The sequence below is a fragment of the Anomaloglossus baeobatrachus genome, chromosome 11 (genome assembly GCF_048569485.1).
Source record: "Anomaloglossus baeobatrachus isolate aAnoBae1 chromosome 11, aAnoBae1.hap1, whole genome shotgun sequence".
Lineage (NCBI taxonomy): Eukaryota > Metazoa > Chordata > Amphibia > Anura > Aromobatidae > Anomaloglossus > Anomaloglossus baeobatrachus.
The window spans coordinates 169,019,871-169,041,211 of NC_134363.1; the positions used below are offsets into that span (position 1 = coordinate 169,019,871).

The 21,341-nt window shown below is 49.5% G+C and overlaps 1 protein-coding gene across 3 annotated transcripts in view; it reads right to left on the reverse strand.

Annotated features, from left to right (window-relative positions):
- Positions 1-7,070: 7,070 nt before the first annotated feature.
- Positions 7,071-21,341, reverse strand: part of KMT2A (lysine methyltransferase 2A) — a 387,559-nt gene continuing 373,288 nt past the window's right edge. For all 3 annotated transcript variants that reach the window (XM_075328635.1, XM_075328633.1, XM_075328634.1), the window contains exon 36: positions 7,071-13,496. In XM_075328635.1, the coding sequence (XP_075184750.1) occupies positions 13,221-13,496 (276 nt within the window). In that variant the 3' untranslated portion in view covers positions 7,071-13,220. The remainder of the gene's footprint in view (positions 13,497-21,341) is intronic.

Sequence of the window (21,341 nt, forward strand, 5' to 3'; positions counted from 1 at the left end):
TGGTTGCCGGACTAGATCACCTACGAACGTGTCCATACCTGTTGGCTTCCCTGGCATCTGTTCTGATTAATAGGCCCGATGTAACGTCATCAATGTAGCGCCAAGATCTTCTAATAAGAAGTGAAGCCAGGGGTGTAGTCAGATTGGAGGCGTTTTGTGGGGCTTGAGTCCGGCAGACACGCACTACATTTGGGCCTTCAAACTAAAATAAGCTCCTTAAGTAGCTCCTGTGCTGTATTTTATAAAGGTGCCCCCCCCCCGTATGTAAACCTCAAAAAAAGAGAATTTTGTTTACTTGCCGTAAATTCTTTTTCTTATAGTTCCGTATTGGGAGACCCAGACCTTGGGTGTTTAGCTTCTGCCTCCGCAAGACACACAAAGTACTACACTTAAAAGTGTAGCTCCTCCCTCTGAGTTTATACACCCCCTGGTGAGCCAGTCCCAGCCAGTTTAGTGCAAAAGCTGAAGAATAGCCACCAACAAGTAGAACAGAGCAAGAGCCGGAACAACCGGAGACTCTGTCCACGACAACAGCCGGTGATAACACGCGGAACAAGAAATTGCCAACAGGCAACAGGGAGGGTGCTGGGTCTCCCAATACGGAACTATAAGAAAAAGAATTTACGGTAAGTAAACAAAATTCTCTTTTTCTTTATCGTTCCTATGGGAGACCCAGACCTTGGGACGTTCCAAAGCAGTCCCTGGGTGGGAAATAAACAGAAAAACTAAGAAGTAGGCAGAACCTAACTTCACAAATGGGCGACAGTCGCCTGAAGGATGCGTCTGCCCAAGCTCGCATCTGCCGAAGCATGAGCATGCACTTGGTAGTGCTTCGAGAAGGTATGCAGGCTAGTCCAAGTGGCAGCCTGACAGACTTGTTGAGCCGTAGCCTGGTGCCTAAAAGCCCAAGAGGCACCGACAGCTCTGGTCGAGTGTGCCTTGATCCCCTGCGGGGGAGGTACCTGAGTACTCTGGTAGGCGTCCGAAATGGTCGATCTAATCCAACGGGCTAAGGTCGGCTTAGAAGCAGGGAGGCCCTTGCGCCGACCTGTGGTTAGCATAAAAAGAGAGGTGCACCGCCTGAGTGCAGCGGTGCGAAACACATAGATCCGGAGAGCACGCACCAGATCTAGAGTATGCAGCGCTTTTTCAAAGCAATGAACAGGGGCAGGACAGAAGGAAGGTAAGGTAATGTCCTGGTTAAGGTGGAAGGGAGAGACCACCTTAGGAAGAAAGTCCGGAGTCGGACAGAGAACCACCTTGTCTTGATGAAAAACTAAAAAAAAAGGTGACTCCGATGAGAGCGCAGCCAAATCAGAGACTCTCCTGAGAGAAGTTATGGCAACCAGAAAGGCCACTTTCTGAGAAAGACGATACAAAGAAACCTCCCTAAGAGGCTCAAAAGGGGGTTTCTGCAATACCGTGAGGACCAAGTTAAGGTCCCAGGGATCCAAGGGCCGCCGATAAGGCAGAATGATGTGAGACGCGCCTTGCATGAAGGTGCGGACCTGAGCCAGCCGAGCGAGACACCGCTGGAACAGAACTGACAGAGCTGAGACTTGTCCCTTGAGAGAGTTGAGGGATAGTCCTAGCTTCAGACCGGACTGTAGAAAAGACAGAAGGGTCGGCAAAGAGTGGCCAAGGAGGATGGCCGGTAGAGCGACACCAGGACAGGAAAATTTTCCAAGTCCTGTGATAGATCTTAGCGGAGGAAGACTTACGGGCCCGAGTCATAGTGGAGATGACTTCAGGAGGAATACCAGAAGCCGTCAAAATCCAGGACTCAAGAGCCACGCCGTCAATTTGAGGGCCGCAGAATTCGGGCGGAAAAACGGACCTTGCGAGAGTAGGTCTGGACGGTCCGGGAGATGCCACGGCATCTCTACGGACAGTTGGAGCAGGTCCGGATACCAAGCTCGCCTGGGCCAGTCCGGTGCAATAAGGATGACTCGACGGCCCTCCATTCTGATCTTGCGCAGGACTCTGGGCAAGAGAGCTAGAGGGGGAAACACATAGGACAGACGAAACTAGGACCAGTCTTGAACCAGAGCGTCCGCGGCAAAGGCCTGAGGATCGTGGGAGCGAGCCACGTAAACAGGAACTTTGTTGTTGTGACGGGATGCCATTGAGTCCACGTCCGGAGTGCCCCATATGCGGCAGATTGACTGAAACACTGCCGGGTGCAGGGACCACTCGCCACCGTCCACGCTTTGACGGCTGAGATAATCTGCCTCCCAGTTTTCCACGCCTGGGATGTGGACTGCGGATATGGTGGACTTGGGAGTCCTCCGACCATTGAAGGATGCGTTGTACCTCCATCATTGCCAGGGGGCTGCGTGTCCCGCCTTGATGATTGATGTAGGCAACCGCTGTCGCGTTGTCTGACTGGACTCGAATGTGCCTGCCCGCCAACAGGTGGTGAAATGCTAGGAGAGCTAGAAGCACGGCTCTGGTTTCCAGCACATTGATTGAAAGGGCTGACTCGGACGGAGTCCAAGTGCCCTGCGCTCTGTGGTGGAGAGATACCGCTCCCCAGCTGGATAGACTGGCATCCGTGGTGAGAATCACCCAGGACGGAGCCAGGAAGGAGCGCCCTTGGGACAGGGAGAGGGGCCGAAGCCACCACTGAAGAGAGCTCCTGGTCCGTGGCGACAGAGCCACTAACCTCTGTAAGGAGGAAGGCCGCTTGTCCCAACAGCGGAGAATGTCCAGCTGCAGGGGGCGCAGATGGAATTGGGCAAAGGGAACAGCCTCCATGGACGCCACCATTTGACCCAGCACCTGCATCAGACGCCTGAGGGTATAACGGCAGGGCCTCAGCAGAGAGTGCACCGCTAGCCGGAGATACTGCTGTTTGATTAAGGGCAACTTCACAAGTGCCGGCAAAGTCTCGAACTGCATCCCTAGGTACGTGAGACTCTGGGTCGGAGTCAGAGTGGATTTGGGAAGATTGACAAGCCACCCGAATTGGGCTAGAGTGGCGAGAGTGAGCGAGACACTCCGCTGACAGTCTGCGCTGGATGGAGCCTTGACTCGTCCAGGTAAGGGAGCACTGCCAACCCCTGGAGGTGCAGAACCGCAATCACTGCTGCCATGACCTTGGTGAATACCCGAGGGGCCGTGGCTAACCCGAAGGGGAGAGCCACGAATTGGAAATGATCCTCTCCTATTGCAAAACGTAACCAACGCTGGTGTGAAACTGCAATTGGCACATGTAGATAGGTATCTCTGATGTCGATGGACGCCAGGAAATCCCCTTGGGTCATTGAGGCAATGACTGATCGCAGAGACTCCATGCGAAAATGCCGCACCCGAACATGCTTGTTGAGAAGCTTGAGATCCAGGATGGGCTGGAAGGTACCGTCCTTTTTGGGAACTAGGAAGAGGTTTGAGTAAAAACCTTTGAACCGTTCCCGAGCGGGAACTGGCACAATTACTCCGTTTGCCTGCAAGGATGCCACGGCCTGTGAGAAGGCGGCGGCCTTGGAGCAGGGGGGAGTTGAGAGAAAAAATCTGTTTGGCGGGATGGAAGAGAATTTTATCCTGTAGCCGTGAGATATGATATCTCTCACCCACTGATCGGAGACTTGTTTTAACCAAGCGTCGCCAAAGTGGGAGAGCCTGCCACCGACTAAGGACGTTGCTGGAGCGGGCAGAGAGTCACGAGGAGGCTGCCTTAGTGGCAGAACCTCCTGCGGTCTTCTGCGGACGCGCTTTTGGGCGCCAGTTAGATTTCTGGTCCTTAGCTGAGTTAGCGGACGAGGCGGAGGGCTTAGAGGACGACCAGTTGGAGGAACGAAAGGAGCGAAACCTCGACTGATTCCTACCCTGGGCGGGTTTCCTGGTCTTGGTTTGTGGCATGGAAGTACTCTTCCCGCCAGTAGCTTCCTTAATAATTTCATCCAGCTGTTCACCGAACAGCCGGGAACCAGCAAAAGGGAGCCCAGCAAGGTACTTCTTTGAAGAAGCATCTGCCTTCCACTCTCGAAGCCACAAGATCCTACGGATAACGAGGGAATTAGCCGAAGCCACCGCAGTGCGGTGAGAAGCCTCTAGCATGGCAGACATGGCATAAGATGGAAAAGCTGAAGCTTGAGAAGTTAAGGCAACCATCTCAGGCATAGATTCCTTGGTGAGGGAATGCATCTCCTCTAGAGAAGCAGAGATGGCTTTGAGAGCCCACACTGCTGCAAAAGTCGGGGAAAACGCGGCCCCCGCCGCTTCATACACAGATTTGGCCAGAAGGTCAATCTGACGGTCAGTGGAATCTTCAAGTGAGGTGCCGTCAGCCACCGACACAACGGTCCGGGCTGCGAGCCTAGACACCGGGGGGTCTACCTTTGGGGAGTGAGACCACTCCTTGACCACCTCAGGTGGAAAGGGAAAACTGTCATCACAACCACGCTTTGGAAAGCGTTTGTCAGGACAGGCCCTGGGTTTGGTCACAGCGGTCTGAAAACTGGAGTGGTTAAAGAACACACTCTTTACTCTCTTAGGCGAGGTAAACTGGTGCTTTTCTGCCAGAGAGGGTTGCTCCTCTGATACTGGCGGATTGAGATCCAGTACAGAATTAATAGAAGCAATCAAGTCACTAAGATCTGAGTCACCCTCGGAAAGATCGATGGGGTACATGGAGTTAGCCTCCGAGCCCCAGGTAAGTGCATCCTCCTCATCTTGCGAGTCAGCTCTTGAATCAGAGCCGCGGGATGAGGAGGGAGAGGAAACCCTGCGCCTTCTCTTAGGAGGACGGGGTCTGGGACCTGATGATGAAATCTCTGTGAGCTCCGATGGACGGAGGTCAGAGGATAGGGATCCTAAAGGACCCTTAGCAAGAGCATTAGAGGCACCCTGTCAGGAGGGCTGATGCATATGCATCAAAGTCCTGGACAAAAGTCCCATGGACTCAGCAAATGACTGGGATATAGACCTAGAGAAGGACTCTACCCAGGCCGGGGGTTCAGCCACAGGTGCAGAGGCAGCCGGATAGACCACTGGGGGTGAGACTCCAGGCTGTGGCACCGCCAAGTTAGAGCAGACATCACAATGTGGATAGGTGCTCGGCTCAGGCAGCAGAAGCTTACATGCAGCGCATACAGTATAAAGCTTTGGAGCCTTGCTCCTCGTGTGATACATGCTGCTGGAGTGGGGGCTCTGCAAGACAATGAACCCCAGGGAGAATATACAGAGGTCCACAACCAGAGACCGGCTGTGGCTTACCAGACCGCTGGAAGCGGTGTTGTGTGCCCTCCAGATCCCGAAGCCCGGACCCCCAATGCACAGCACCTCAGCAGGGATGCAGAAAGGCCCAGCGCAGAGTGAACTCTGCCTAAGAAAATGGCCGCCGGAGCGAAGAGAGGGGGCGGGACTTGGGGGCGTTCCTGTAGGAGAGCGGGAACTGGAGGGCCATAGAGACCTGCAGAGGAGGAGACACGCCCCAGCAGTGGGGAGTGTCCCTCCCCTGTGCAGGACGGCCGTGTCCCTCTGCATGAGTGACATGCGAGGGTAGTTAACAGAAACTAGGCCTCCGGCAAAGCCGGGGCCTAAATTTAAGCGGCGAGGCCGACGCGCAGGCACCATCGGCGCGGTTCTCGGGCGAAAGCTAGAGAACCCGCCGGAAATGCCAAAATAAATACATTCAGCATACTCACCCCATACAATAAAGAACAGGGACCCCCAACATATAAACGTCTCAGGTACTTAGCTGCTGAGACGCAGGGCCAGGTCCCTGGGGATGAGTGCTCCGGTCCAGCAGAATCCTCAAGGGGCTGTGGATGGAGACCGGTCTCCTGCCAGGCATGGAGACCGTGCTGGCTCCCACTTCAAGCCAGAGCCCAGGAGGGATGGTGAAGGAGCACGGCATGTAAGGCTCCAGCCTTGGAAATCAACCTTACAACACCGCCGACACAGTGGGGTGAGAAGGGACATGCCGGGGGTCCAGACGTGGACCCGCACTTCTTCAATCTCTTCTCAAAAAAAGAAAAAAATCATGAGAATGCATGTGTGGATGTATGCCTCCTGAACACAAAGCTATAAACTGGCTGGGTCTGCTCACGAGGGGGTGTATAAGCTCAGAGGGAGGAGTTACACTTTTAAGTGTAGTACTTTGTGTGTCCTCTGGAGGCAGAAGCTAAACACCCATGGTCTGGGTCTCCCAAAGGAACGATAAAGAAATACCTTTAGAAAATCTCCCGCCCTGTATGTAAATTGTCCAGTCCGATCCGATGGGCGTCCTAATATGCGCCTCCTTTCGCCCTCCTCCTGTGCTGATTGACGTGGATGATGCCTCGGACGCCATCCACGTAGGCAGGCAAAATCTCCATATTCCCGGCACATTTTGCACACCCCTGTTGCAGGCAGAGCTGAAAACAGGTGTGTCTGTACGAACCAGTAAGCTGTCTGCGCAGGCGCGAGATTTTGCCCGGTGTTGTAATGCACCTCGCCAGGCAAAATCCCGCACCTGCACAGAGAACTTGACGGTTTGCGCAGGCGCACCTATGTTTACTGCTCTGCCTGCGGTAGGGCAGAGCTAAGTGCGACTGCGCGAGCCGGGAATATTTCTGCACAGCACGAGATTTTGCCCTCCTACGTAGATTGCATCTGAGGCGTCGTCCACGTCAATCGGCACAGGAGGAGGAAAAGGAGGTGCAGATTAGGATGCCCATTGGACGGGACAATTTAGATACAGGGCGAGAGATTTTATAAAGGTATTTGTGGGGTCTATCGGGGGGCTCAGGGGGTGACATGCACCATTTATTGTATGCAGCACAGGCGCTACTTATGGTGCTAGTTTTAGTTTAGAAGGCCAAATGGCATTTGGGAAATGCTGTGCCCATGTCAATTATTGTTGTGGATTTTCGTGCGGATTTTGGCTATTCAATTGAATTAAAAAAAAAATCACAAAATCCGCAACAAAATCCGCGTCAAATCCGCACCTATGAAAAGGTGCGGATTCCGGGGGAAAGCTGCGGATTTTGATGCAGAAAAATCCGCAGATACAGAGTCCCGTGGGCACATAGCCTAACTGCTCCATTCCAACATTAATAAATGCAAAATAAAAAATCCAAAACGCATTTATACATCAAGAAACTGGACATTTTTATTAAGTAACCTAATCACTTAAATAAAAAAAAGTGCATAGAAAAAAAAAAGCAAACATGTTTAAAACTCCTCTTTAGTCTTTACAGCTATATACACGTTACATTCAGATCTGACAGTTGTACAATTTTTAATTTTCCTTCAGTTCTGCCCAAACGGACATTTTTATTTATTTTTTTAATCCTTTTATATATTTTTTTAAATAACACTGATAAAACTACGACAGTTTTTCCTTTTTTTTTTTCTTTAACTTTCGTTTTTCATAAAAAAAAAAATAATAAGAAAGGAAAAAAAAAAAAAAAGATTCTGGAAGAGCAGCAGGGAACAGGAGAGTTACACCGGATGACGGTTGTAGAATACAAGTCAGCGAATATATTACCTGCCAATTTTTAAAGCCACGGATATCTAAAAAAGTCAAAGATCACAAGAACACCAGTTTATTTTTTTTTTGTTTTTACGTAAATGTTGAGGGGCTGATGCCCCACAAGTTCTAGAGACCTAATATCTAGCAGAAAAATAATAAAAAAAAATCCTTATTGTACAAGTCATGATTATATATAGAAGATCTCCGGGGTTCACGCTGCAGCCCGACGACTTATGAATACGTCGCAGGATAGACGCCCCGGGAGATCCGAGAAATTCATTGTGGTTAATAAACGGAAACCGGTTCTGTACTGGTGGATACGAACACTGCGGACAAAGTCACTGTAAGATGCACGATGATGGCGGATGGAACAATGGCCGCCGGACGACAAAACAGATCCAAGATGCTGGAAGCGTCAGATTTGGAGAAAGATGCAGGCACGCTTTGCTGACTTTCTGGTTTAGAGCCACGTAACACTAAGAGACTGTGCTTAAGTTCCTATTTTATACCAACGGGACCCATATCGGCCTAAAACATGGGTCATCTGCTCCTGTTACCACCCTCCTAAATATTAAAAAATGGCCGTTAGTGTCAGAAGACCTGGAGGCATGTCAAATTACTCTCAACTTCCCGCTGGGAAAAGATGCCGTATTGTATACTCTGAGCAAGCGGTAGTAGAAAGCAGGCACAGGAACGCAAATATCTGCAAGCAAACCCCTAAAAGAATGAATGGAGAAAAGTGCCAGTGACCGCGGTGGCCAAACGGGGCCCCGATGCTTGGAACCCGCATCTGTCATTCTGTGCCAAAAATACCCCTTTAAAGTGAATCTAGACCTTTTATCATGTCATTTTGGGTCAAAAAGTTCTACTATAGGGTGCGTTGACAAGATCACACAATAAGCGCCCCCTAGTGGTTACTTTAGGTTGCCATAATCTATGACTTAAAGGTTGTAATTAGGGATGATCGAATACTTTGATTACACGGCTTCGCGAATATTTCCTGAATACCTCGCCACTATTCGCGAATGTTCAATGTGCAATGTAATTCTATAGGAAACATGAATAACAACTATTCGGGCTTCCTATAGCCTCACAATGCGCGTCGAATAGCGGCGAGGTATTCGGAAAATATTCGCAAAGCCGGATAATCGAAGTATTCGATCATCCCTATTTGTAATCCTTGGTGGATAAGAAGGGCTGGTGACGTCCCGTCTACAGATATCGGCCGGATCTAATAAATGGGACAGATGCACACAACTAGTGGGTGGCCGAAGATGCAACGTCATTCATTGTGGTGGTGAGCAGAAACATTACCACTTTAATGTAAACTGTACCTTTAATTATTAAAAAATGGTGCCGGAGTGTGCGTAATACTCTTCTAAATCACTTGCATTTCCGATTTTGCTTCTAAAGCGGCAGCATGGAGCGGTCACCGTCTATGCTGCCTGTCTCTGGTGCGAGAGCCAGTATATAAATAAAGACAGTATGGGCTCGATATAGAAGGATTTTTGTGTACTCACCGTAAAATCTCTTTCTCTGAGTCTTTATTGGTTCTGTGTCCCCCAATGAACGAAAGAGAAATGCATCCGTTTTTATTAAGTGCTCGCCATTATGGGTGTTATTGTTATCCAGATGGTTGCAGCTGATCATCAAGTGCACCCTTTTTAAAAAACTATTTTGTGTAAACACACTTTAGTCTAACCCAGGGTGATTTTATGTACGTTTCCCAAAACATTTTTTACAACTTTTTAGCGGAATATGCTAAAACAAATGTAGCATTTTTCATATTGCGCAAAATTCATGAGCCAGAACTTTGATGCTGAAAACATCACAAATACCAAAACGGAAGAAAACACTCAGGAAGGCAACACTGATAATAAACCATCTCTAGGGTAGCGAGGAGTCTGGCTGTGTCTGACAATCTAATGCAGTTTCTTACTCCAAACTGACATTTTATAATGTCAATGCAGAGTAATAAGCCCCATGATTTCCAAGTTTATGGACTGTCTGAAGGTAGTTAAGTGAGCAGCATGTAGATATGGACCAACTTGCATTAGAAAAAAACAATTGTTTTTTAATATTTTTTGGGGGGACGGATAATTACTATAAAAGAGAACACCCTTTGCAGAAAGTGAGGGGAATCTCTATAACATGATGTCACTCTCTGAGTGTGGATTCGACCACCAGGGCACTCACTCATCTGGAAAATGAAGGACCTAAATGCTGATTTTGCTGAGCCGAGGTTCCCCTGCAGAACTAGCGGACAGAAATAAAAGATGCAGATCAGTATAATGGGTCTAATTCGGATAAGCCTTATGGCTGTTTAAATAGACTGCTTAAATTTTTGTTTTATTTCTCCATATTTTTTTTTTCCCTTCGCCGTATGTCAGTGACTATAACTTCATTTTTTTTCCACTTATGTGGTCATAGGAGGAGGGTTTTTTATGCCCGAGAAATGGTTTTATTTTTTTTTTAAGAAAAGACATTGCACATTTTTGTGACTCAAAGTTATTTTGTTTTTTTTTTACACTTGTTTATGTATTTACTCTAACCTAATTTAAGTCAGATTTTATTTTATTTTTTAAAAAAAATTATGCAAAGCAATCTAAAGACACCCCCCCCAAGGATCCTCTGCCCACTTTTTGTTATTAAAAGGCCACAAAATTTGGTATTAAATAAAAAGGCCCATATCGCTGGAGCTATTGGGTGGAGTTTTATTTTTTAAGAAAAAAAGGAATACGCAAAAGAACAGTGGGAATAAAATAAGAGCTAAACCTGGCCACATTTGAGTTAGTAACCAACCCTCGTTAAATGGGCTGTCCATATCCTATATATCAGATTGGTGGGTCTGACACCCGGCTCCACCAAAATCAACTATGAGCAGCTCCTGCGGTGCCAGAGGATTAGTGTACAGTGCCAGGACACCACAGTGCGATACGCTCTGCAGTGGCTGTTTGTGGGTACTGCACCTTGACCAGTTTTCTTCAATGGGAGTTGTGCTGCAATACCCAGAAAAATAGAGTGCTGTCCTCTACACCCACATAGTGAGAATTGAATTAGAGCCGAATTTTGGACCTAAAAATGACATGATGATAAAAAGTGAAGATTCACCTCATTATACGAGAGCAGAAGATCGGACCTATCGATCGTTAGTCAGTACTTCTCCTAAAAGCCAAGTGTTGGGACTTTTCAAAATTATATAATTGAAAAAAAAAATAATAATAAAGTTCAAGTCCTATATAAAATATTCCATAAGTCGAGACGCTGTCTTGCTTTTTGCAGCTGGAGTATTCTTTAAAGAATGCGTCATGAAGAAAGGATTTTTCAACAGGTTCTTGAAGAAAAGTGTGAAAGGTGAAGTATTCGCCTCCATTACCAGGTCCAAAACCCAGTACGTCGCGTTTAAGGAGGACAAGAGCGTAAAAACAAACCTTGCATACTTTTAAAGCTGTTGCTATGAGCCGTATTATCGGACAACATTGACCAGCGCTTAAAGGGGTTGTCTAACCTATAGGACCCCACGGTCAAGAGTCATCTCTCAGGATGTGATGATCGCACATGCTCAGTGGTGAACCATTCACACAAAACTTGCCGAAAGATTGGGGGTGGCTTAAAGTTCCTTGTGTGGCTGGGCGACCATGCACCTCCCAGAGAGTTGTGATCACACAGGGGCCTTTGAGACCCCCCATTTTCTAAATTGGTGGTCCTCTTAGCAATCAAAGTCTCGGTTTCAATAGGCAGCACTGAGCATGTGCACCCGTGCTCCTCCATGGTCGCACATGCTTATTACTGCTCCACCACAAATCCAAACTTTTATTGGTCAACCCTTCGGCAAGCACAAGGGAGTGTGTGGCACAAGGGAGTTTATGTACGCGGAAACCTTGCCACCTGCTCTCCCGCCTCTCCTCATGATATAACACATGTAAACAGTCACCTGTGCTCCAACAGGTTCAACCAACAAACCGGTCGCCAGCTCTACGAACGTCACCTACGAAATTCTACCCAAGAAATCGGAACGGATGTAAAAATTCGCGTCCCAGTCTTCAGATATCATGGAAAAAAAACGTCAGGTTAAAAGTCACAAACAAAGTGTAAAAAAATTCCTAAAACACAAGGATCCTTACAGTTTCTGCAGTCTTACGGTAATGATAAAACGATCCATCCCCGTTATCCAAGAAGGCGGCGGGATGATCGCAGTTGTAACAAGGCCAATAACAATGATTAAATGTCCAGATATCATCACAAGTGTCTCCTCTTCAGCAGCCGATGAGAAAATAAACCACTTCATACATTTCCCCCCCTCCCAAAAAAAAAAAAAAAATAAAAATTCAAAAATAAATTTGAATACACCAAACTCAGTAAAGATATCACATCCCCCTGCTTTAAGTGCTTTCTTAGCGATTATTAAGTGCTTCCAATAGAAAAATATAGAGTATTTACATTTTGTAAAAAAATGTTTTTGTTTTGTTTTTTTTGTTTTTGTTTTTTTAAATACTACGAAAAATAAAAGATGATGTAAACGGAAGGCGGGAGGTGAACGATTACACGTCTGGGTGGGGGTTCAGAAAGGGGTGAGAGCGTTTTTTCGCCTCGTTCTTGATTCCCGCTGGGGTTTAAGCTTTGAAATGGGGATGAGGAGGCGCTGAAGTCCTGGGTAGTGTCAAGAAGCCCCCCCCCCCATCGAGTCCTCCCAACCCCCGATCGTAAACGGAACCCGTTCCTCGACGAGCGCGCGATATCGTATTGCATGATTTCAACAAATCCTTTAAATAGAAAATAAATAGAATTTCCTGCAATTGGGGCGATCCGAACCATTTTCCTCATGATTACATTCATGATCGATTTCGAAATTTTTTTTTTTAAAGGGGTGCAGTGAAGTTGACTACTGCCCCCCATGTCATCATCCCCTCCAAAACAAGACTAAAAATTTTCAGTCGCTCCATTTCTAGGGTGTAACATTATCCGTTCTTTGCAGAAGTCAGTGCTATCTAATGCCCCAAAGATATTGCAGCTCCTGAGTGTTATCACCCCCTCCCCCTCGACTGCCTACCTGAACCTTTTCCGAGGCCTTGAGGGTCTGCTCCCTTCTAATTTTGCCTCCTTTAGTCAGTGCTGTAACGGCTCCTTCCGGTTACGATCAGAAGGAACGTACCTCAGTGAAGGATGAGAGGTATTGCAGGAATCAGGCTCTCCGAAGAGAGTCGGAATAATAAAAACACATATATTTAGATGTATGTATATATATGAGTGTCAAAAGTCCTCTAGGACCACAAACGCGTCTCGCCTTTCTGTCGAGGTGCCCGCGTTCATCTTCCTACAGCAGACCTCGTATGAGGTGGTCTCTTCTACCCTATTATTCGGGTAGATAAGAAGCATCCACCTGCCCTTTCGGGTTAAAAAAAATAAAAATAAAAAGTACATCACAACTTGGATTCCCAACAGTGCCATGCAAAGTTGGATACATATACAAAAATAAATTAAAAAATATTAAAACTACTAAAATCACTGCCGAGCGACAGCCAAGCAGTGCACATATACACCATGCTCCATCTATGCTGTAAGTCGTCACCGCCGGTTATGGTCCTTGTCATACGTTACAGCATGTGCCCTGTGGATATACAGATGTTATTCGGCCGTGCAATGCCTTCCGATATGGAGAAACCACTGCGGGTGATCGGTGGCCACACGCTTCCTGCGTATCGGGAGCGACCCCCGACTCTATCCTGTTACTCCTTCTGACTTGGAAGATTTTACTACAAATTCAGTTTAGAGACTTGCGGCATTTTTTGGTCCCGCAGTTGCACGCTAACTTGTTGCTGGCGTCCTCGATGGGGAACTTGTAGTCATAGGTGAGCTCCTCCCCGCGGTAGATCTTACGCATTGCAAATATGACGATGTGTTTCTGTCCGTCGATTGGGATGACTCGGGAGTAGCAGTTGGGCTCGCACGAGTGGTTGATGAAGCGAGCAGCGTTGCCGTGCATCGTGGCGTCCACCACTTCCGAGTCGTCTATACGGAACATATAGCAGCCAATACCCTATAGGGGAAACAAAAGAACAAATTACGGGCTTGTAACTACTGTATGGCACACACATCATCGATATGGGGCGGTTGACAAGAGAAGGTTGACATCCCCGCTAACCCACTCCTCTCCAGTCTTTGTGAAGTAGACCTTCATGATGTTTTTAATGTTTTAATTCCCCTCCCCCCTTTTGTTTTGTTGCCCACTAATGGGTTATCTTCCAAGTTCTCTTTATTCGACCCAGGAGGGTGAATGTCACAGCTATGGCCAGATAAAAGAGACTAATTGCCCTGTAGGAGGGAGAGAGCGAAAGACAGGGATGAAATTAGCACTGAGGGTTTAATATTGCCCTACTTTTTGAATTTTATTGTTTTGGAGGTGAATCGAATTGTAGAGTGTTTGAGTTCACGGGATCTGGAAATTTCAGAAAAATTCAACTTAAAATCAATCCTCTGTGGAACGATCCATTCATCGTTAGCCATTAGAGAACAACATGAAAGACCCCACATTTCCAATGGCATGCACCACCACCAACAAGGAGCGCTCTTTGAATTGCTTGTGCCGATGTCACTTTCTCAGAGAACCACCAGTCCTTCTCAGAGAACCACCAGCCCTCATTCTCACCTTCTCAAAGAAACACCAGTCCTTCTCACCTTATCAGAGAACCACGAGTCCTTATCCTCACCATCTCAGAGAACCACCAGTTCTTCTTCTCAGAGAACCACCATTCCTTCTTCTCACCTTCTCAGAGAACCACCAGTCCTTCTTCACACCTTCAGAGAACCACCAGTCCTTCTTCTCACCTTCTCAGAGAACCACCAGTCCTCTTTCTCACCTTCTCCATGGCATATTTCTTCGGCGCTCCATTGGGAGACCCAGACGATTGGGTGTATAGCACTGCCTCCGGAGGCCACACAAAGCATTACACTAAAAAGTGTAAGGCCCCTCCCCTTCTGGCTATACACCCCCAGTGGGATCACTGGCTCACCAGTTTTCTGCTTTGTGCGAAGGAGGTCAGACATCCACGCATAGCTCCACTGTTTAGTCAGCAGCAGCTGCTGACTATGTCGGATGGAAGAAAAGAGGGCCCATACTAGGGCCCCCAGCATGCTCCCTTCTCACCCCACTTGCGGTTTGTAAGGTTGAGGTACCCATTGCGGGTACGGAGGCGGGAGCCCACATGCTGTTTTCCTTCCCCATCCCCCTGAGGGGCTCTGAGGAAGTGGGATCTTACCGGCCTCCAAGCCCTGAGGCCGGGCTCCGTCCACAGACCCATTGAACCTGCTGGATAAGGAGCCGGGGTACCGTTCAGGGACAAGGCCCTGCAACATTCAGGTACTCTGTGTCCCCCTATGGACTGGCCGCGCACACTCCAGACTTGCTGGGTGTGCTAGTGCGCCGGGGACAGTAGCGCTGCGCGCTGGGGTTTGAGTCACTGCAGCTTGGCTGAGTGACTTTATGTGTTGGGAACTACCGCGCCGGCCGCTCCGGGAGCGGCGGCGCGGCTGGGACTTGTAGTGCGCCGGGGACTTAGCGCCGACCGTGCTTTTACGACGGCGGCGCTTATAAATCTAGTCCCCGGCTTTTGCGGCCTAGCTCCGCTTCGTTCCCGCCCCCTCCCTGTCAATCAGGGAAGGGGACAGGCGTTGTGCAATCGTCAGCGCCGAGGGCTGGAGCCTTATTTACATGCTCCAGCCCTCTCACTGGGCACAGTGGGACGCAGGTTTCCCGCTTTTTGTCTGAGCACACCCAGGGCCCGCCCCCCCTCCACAGAGACGCCGGCAGCCATTCCTGCATGCAGTCTGGCTGGGGAACGGACACAGGCTCTGGGAGACCCAGACAAGGGATTTCTGGCGACCACACACCCGCGTTAAGCGGGCGGTAAGCAGCACATTCGTGCTGGCCCCACTAGTGCCACAGTGTTATTTGGTGTACTTTTTCCTGTACCAGATATATCTATATATATTGCACTGTAAGGTCGCTTCTTGGCTGTATACCCCTATTGCTCTGAGGAGACGACAACATGTCATCTGCAAAACGCAAGGGTGCCAAGACACAGGCTGTGAACGCTGCTTGTGCTGCTTGTGGGGCTAATCTACCGGCAGGTTACAATGACCCCCATTGTGTGCAATGTTCGGTCCCTGTGCCACTTCGTCAGCCGGAGCCTATGGTGGTAGTGGCCCAGGCAGAGTCGCCGGTGAACCCTGTCCCGGTGACGGGGACAGAGTTTGCTGTTTTCGCTGACAGGATGTCTGTCACTATGACAAAAATCCTAGAGACCTTGCAGGCCAGGCCAGTTACTCAGTCCATGGACACTGCTGCGGCAATGTTCCCCGGTCCCCCTCAGTTGGAGTTAATCAGTGCTTCAAGGGGGTCCCAGGCATCTCAGCCTGACGGCTCTGATTCAGATGACAGTCCCAGGCAGCCTAAGCGTGCTCGCTGGGAGAGACCCCCCACGTCATCACGCGGATCAGGGTCTCAGCGAGAAGAGTCTCTACATGATGAGACAGAGGAGGGTGATCAGGAGTCTAATCCTGAAACTGCTCTCAATCTGGATACTCCTGATGGTGACGCCATGGTAAATGACCTTATAGCGGCCATCAATAGACTGTTGGATATTTCTCCCCCAGCCCCTTCTGCAGAGGAGGCAGCTGCACAGCAGGAGAAGTTCCATTTCAGGTATCCCAAGCCTAAACTGAGTACTTTTCTGGACCACGCTGACTTCAGAGAATCAGTCCAGAAACACCATGCCTACCCAGATAAGCGTTTCTCCAAACGTCTTAAGGATACACGTTATCCCTTTCCCCCTGACGTGGTCAAACGCTGGACCCAGTGTCCAAAGGTGGATCCCCCAATCTCCAGGCTTGCAGCTAGATCCATAGTTGCAGTGGAAGATGGGGCTTCACTTAAAGATGCCAATGACAGACAGATGGACCTTTGGTTAAAGTCTGTCTATGAAGCTATTGGCGCGTCGTTTGCTCCAGCATTCGCGGCCGTGTGGGCACTCCAAGCTATTTCAGCTGGCCTGGCACAGGTGGACTCTATCATATGTCCAGCAGTGCCGCGAGTAGCGTCCCTAACCTCGCAAATGTCTGCGTTTGCGACTTACGCTATCAACGCTGTCCTGGACTCTACAAGCCGTACCTCAATTGCGTCTGCCAACTCTGTTGTCTTGCGCAGAGCCTTGTGGTTAAAGGAATGGAAAGCGGATTCTGCTTCCAAAAAATGTTTAACCAGCTTGCCGCTATCTGTAGATAGACTGTTTGGTGAACAATTGGCTGAAATCATTAAGCAATCCAAGGGTAAGGACTCCTCCTTACCCCAGCCCAGATCAAGCAAACCTCAACAGAGGAAGTGGCAGTCGAGGTTTCGGTCCTTTCGAGGCTCCAGCAAGACCCATTTCTCCTCGTCCAAAGGGACTCAGAAGGAGCAAAGGAGCTCAGATTCCTGGCGGGCTCACTCACGCCCCAAGAAAGCAACCGGAGGAACCGCTTCCAAGGCGGCTGCCTCATGACTTTCGGCCTCAGCCCTCCGCATCCTCGGTCGGTGGCAGGCTCTCCCGCTTTTGCGACATTTGGTTGCCACAGGTCAAAGACCGGTGGGTAGCAGACATTTTGTCTCACGGGTACAGGATAGAATTCAGTTCTCGTCCTCCGCCTCGGTTCTTCAGAACCTCCCCACATCCCGACCGAGCAGATGCCCTTCTGCAGGCGGTGTGCTCACTAAAAGCAGAAGGAGTGGTGATCCCTGTTCCTCTGCAGGAACAAGGGCAAGGTTTTTACTCCAATCTCTTCGTGGTTCCAAAAAAGGAAGGCTCGTTCCGTCCTGTTCTGGACCTAAAGCTGCTCAACAAGCATGTGAACGCCAGGCGGTTCCGGATGGAATCCCTCCGCTCTGTCATTGCCTCAATGTCCCAAGGAGATTTCCTTGCATCAATAGACATCAAAGATGCTTATCTCCACGTGCCGATTGCTACAGAGCACCAACGTTTCCTACGTTTCGTGATAGGAGACGACCATCTCCAGTTCGTAGCTCTGCCATTTGGTCTGGCGACAGCCCCACGGGTTTTCACCAAGGTCATGGCGGCAGTGGTAGCAGTCTTGCATTCTCAGGGTCATTCGGTGATCCCTTACTTAGACGATCTACTTGTCAAAGCACCCTCTCAAGAGGCATGCCAACACAGCCTGAATGTTGCGCTGGAGACTCTCCAGACTTTCGGGTGGATCATCAACTTTTCAAAGTCAAACCTGGCACCGACTCAATCACTAACGTATCTTGGCATGGAGTTTCATACTCTCTCAGCGATAGTGAAGCTTCCGCTGGACAAGCAGCGGTCTCTACGGACAGGGGTGCAGTCTCTCCTTCAGGGTCAGTCGCACCCCTTAAGGCGCCTCATGCACTTCCTAGGGAAGATGGTGGCGGCAATGGAGGCAGTCCCGTTCGCGCAGTTTCATCTGCGTCCACTTCAATGGGACATTCTCCGCCAGTGGGACGGGAAGACAACTTCCCTAGACAGGAAAGTCTCCCTTTCTCAGACGGCCAAGGATTCTCTGCTATGGTGGCTCCTTCCCACCTCATTAACGCAGGGAAGATCATTCCTGCCCCCATCCTGGGCAGTGGTCACGACAGACGCGAGTCTGTCAGGGTGGGGAGCAGTTTTTCTCCACCACAGGGCTCAAGGGACGTGGACTCAGCAGGAGTCCACCCTTCAGATCAATGTTCTGGAAATCAGGGCAGTGTATCTTGTCCTATTAGCCTTCCAGCAGTGGCTGGAAGGAAAGCAGATCCGAATTCAGTCGGACAACTCCACAGCGGTGGCATACATCAACCACCAAGGAGGGACACGCAGTCGGCAAGCCTTCCAGGAAGTCAGGCGAATTCTCATGTGGGTAGAGGAAAGAGCTTCCACCATATCAGCAGTTCACATCCCGGGCGTAGAAAACTGGGAAGCAGACTTCCTCAGTCGCCAGGGCATGGACGCAGGGGAATGGTCCCTTCACCCGGACGTGTTTCAGGAAATCTGCCGCCGCTGGGGGGTGCCGGACGTCGACCTAATGGCGTCTCGGCACAACAACAAGGTCCCGACCTTCATAGCGCGGTCTCGCGATCAAAGAGCTCTGGCGGCAGACGCCTTAGTGCAAGATTGGTCGCAGTTCCGGCTCCCTTATGTGTTTCCACCTCTGGCACTCTTGCCCAGAGTGTTACGCAAGATCAGATCCGATTGCAGCCGCGTCATACTCGTCGCCCCAGACTGGCCGAGGAGGTCGTGGTACCCGGATCTGTGGCATCTCACGGTCGGCCAACCGTGGGCACTACCAGACCGTCCAGACTTACTGTCCCAAGGGCCGTTTTTCCATCGGAATTCTGCGGCCCTGAACCTGACTGTGTGGCCATTGAGTCCTGGATCCTAGCGTCTTCAGGATTATCCCAAGGGGTCGTTGCCACCATGAGACAGGCTAGGAAGTCCACTTCTGCTAAGATCTACCACAGAACGTGGAAGATTTTCTTATCCTGGTGCTCTGCACAAGGAGTATCTCCCTGGCCATTCGCGTTACCTGTCTTTCTTTCCTTCCTACAATCTGGGTTGGAAAAGGGCTTGTCGCTCGGCTCCCTTAAAGGGCAAGTCTCGGCACTATCCGTGTTTTTTCAGAAGCGTCTAGCACGACTTTCTCAGGTGCGCACGTTCCTGCAGGGGGTTTGTCATATCGTACCTCCGTACAGGCGGCCGTTAGATCCGTGGGATCTAAACAAGGTCCTTGTTGCTCTCCAGAAGCCGCCCTTCGAGCCTCTGAGGGATGTGTCACTTTCGCGACTCTCACAGAAAGTGGCCTTTCTGGTAGCAGTCACGTCTCTTCGGAGAGTGTCTGAACTAGCAGCGCTGTCATCCAAAGCTCCTTTCCTGGTGTTCCACCAGGACAAGGTAGTGCTGCGCCCCATTCAGGAGTTTCTCCCTAAGGTGGTATCCTCTTTTCATCTTAATCAGGATATCTCCTTGCCTTCCTTTTATCCGCATGCAGTTCATCGGTATGAAAAGGATTTACATTTGTTGGATCTGGTGAGAGCACTCAGAATCTACATTTCCCGCACGGCGCCCCTGCGCCGCTCGGATGCACTCTTTGTCCTTGTCGCTGGTAAGCGCAAAGGGTCGCAGGCTTCCAAAGCCACCCTGGCTCGATGGATCAAAGAACCAATTCTTGAATCCTACCGTTCTGCTGGGCTTCCGGTTCCATCAGGGCTGAAGGCCCATTCTACCAGAGCCGTGGGTGCGTCCTGGGCATTACGACACCAGGCTACGGCTCAACAGGTGTGCCAGGCAGCTACCTGGTCGAGTCTGCACACTTTCACCAAACATTATCAGGTGCATACCTATGCTTCGGCGGACGCCAGCCTAGGTAGAAGAGTCCTGCAGGCGGCAGTTGCCTCCCCGTAGGGGAGGGCTGTCTTTGCAGCTCTAACATGAGGTATTTCTTTACCCACCCAGGGACAGCTTTTGGACGTCCCAATCGTCTGGGTCTCCCAATGGAGCGCCGAAGAAGAAGGGAATTTTGTTACTTACCGTAAATTCCTTTTCTTCTAGCTCCTATTGGGAGACCCAGCACCCGCCCTGTTGTCCTTCGGGATTTTTGGTTGTTTTTCGGGTACACATGTTGTTCATGTTGAATGGTTTTCAGTTCTCCGATGTTACTTCGGAGTGAATTTGTTTAAACCAGTTCTTGGCTTTCCTCCTTCTTGCTTTTGCACTAAAACTGGTGAGCCAGTGATCCCACTGGGGGTGTATAGCCAGAAGGGGAGGGGCCTTACACTTTTTAGTGTAATGCTTTGTGTGGCCTCCGGAGGCAGTGCTATACACCCAATCGTCTGGGTCTCCCAATAGGAGCTAGAAGAAAAGGAATTTACGGTAAGTAACAAAATTCCCTTCTTTTCTACACAGTTAGGAGCTATGACCCCAAGACTAACCTGCCCTGAGAGATCAGGACTCATCTCTGCAACTTCTGTGCTTTATGGTTGTCCAGCACAAGACAATTCTGTTCTCCCAATTTTCATTACTGTTTTCTGTAGAGGGAGAGTCTCTTCAATTGCATTCGATCCCGGACTCCTTGGATCAAGACATCCTTCTTCCTTTAGCGGTATGTCCCTTTTTTTCTCTTCAGTGACAGGCATGTGACTTCCATGCTTTCCCAGTCCTATTTTGTGGACAGTACTTGGCACCTGCCCATTCAGTATGGGTCCACATTCAACGACATGGTTGTTGGAGGCGCCATTCTCGGAACTCATGGCCTGACAGTATGTACTGAAGGCTGTACTGAAATCCATGAAGCCGCCATATGCACATATATATTATTGAACTTGGAGATCCCCTTTCCAATGGTGTAAGGAGAGGGCAACACTTTATGTCCAGAATCCTCTTCTTTTTTTGGGAAGTTTGGACGGCTACGATGCAGTCTGCTCTCCCCCTCCCCACTGACGACTAAGCCGGACATAAACCTTCTGACAAGGTGCGACTCAAGCTTCTTCTCCATTCAGGCCTCCTATTATCCATGGGACGTTGTCACTATCGTTTCTCTGTTGTAGAGTTTAGTGACAGGTACTGGGTCAGAGTCTTACTTTCCTCGTGAGACTCTGCTGATTAAATGGATTCTATTTCCTTTGGGGAGGAAAGGGTTAAAGTCAGTTTACCTTTCAGCAGCTTCTGACTCCTGGTCAGGTGTTTCCGGTTTGGACCACTCCTAGGTCCTATATATCACCTCTGCTTCTAGCAGAGGGTGTCTGTTATTTTCATTCATTTGGAAGCTTGGCAAGCAGGAGGAAGGCGCTGGACAAACCCTCTCTCTGTTCTGCTTTTTTGGGCTGCAGCATAGG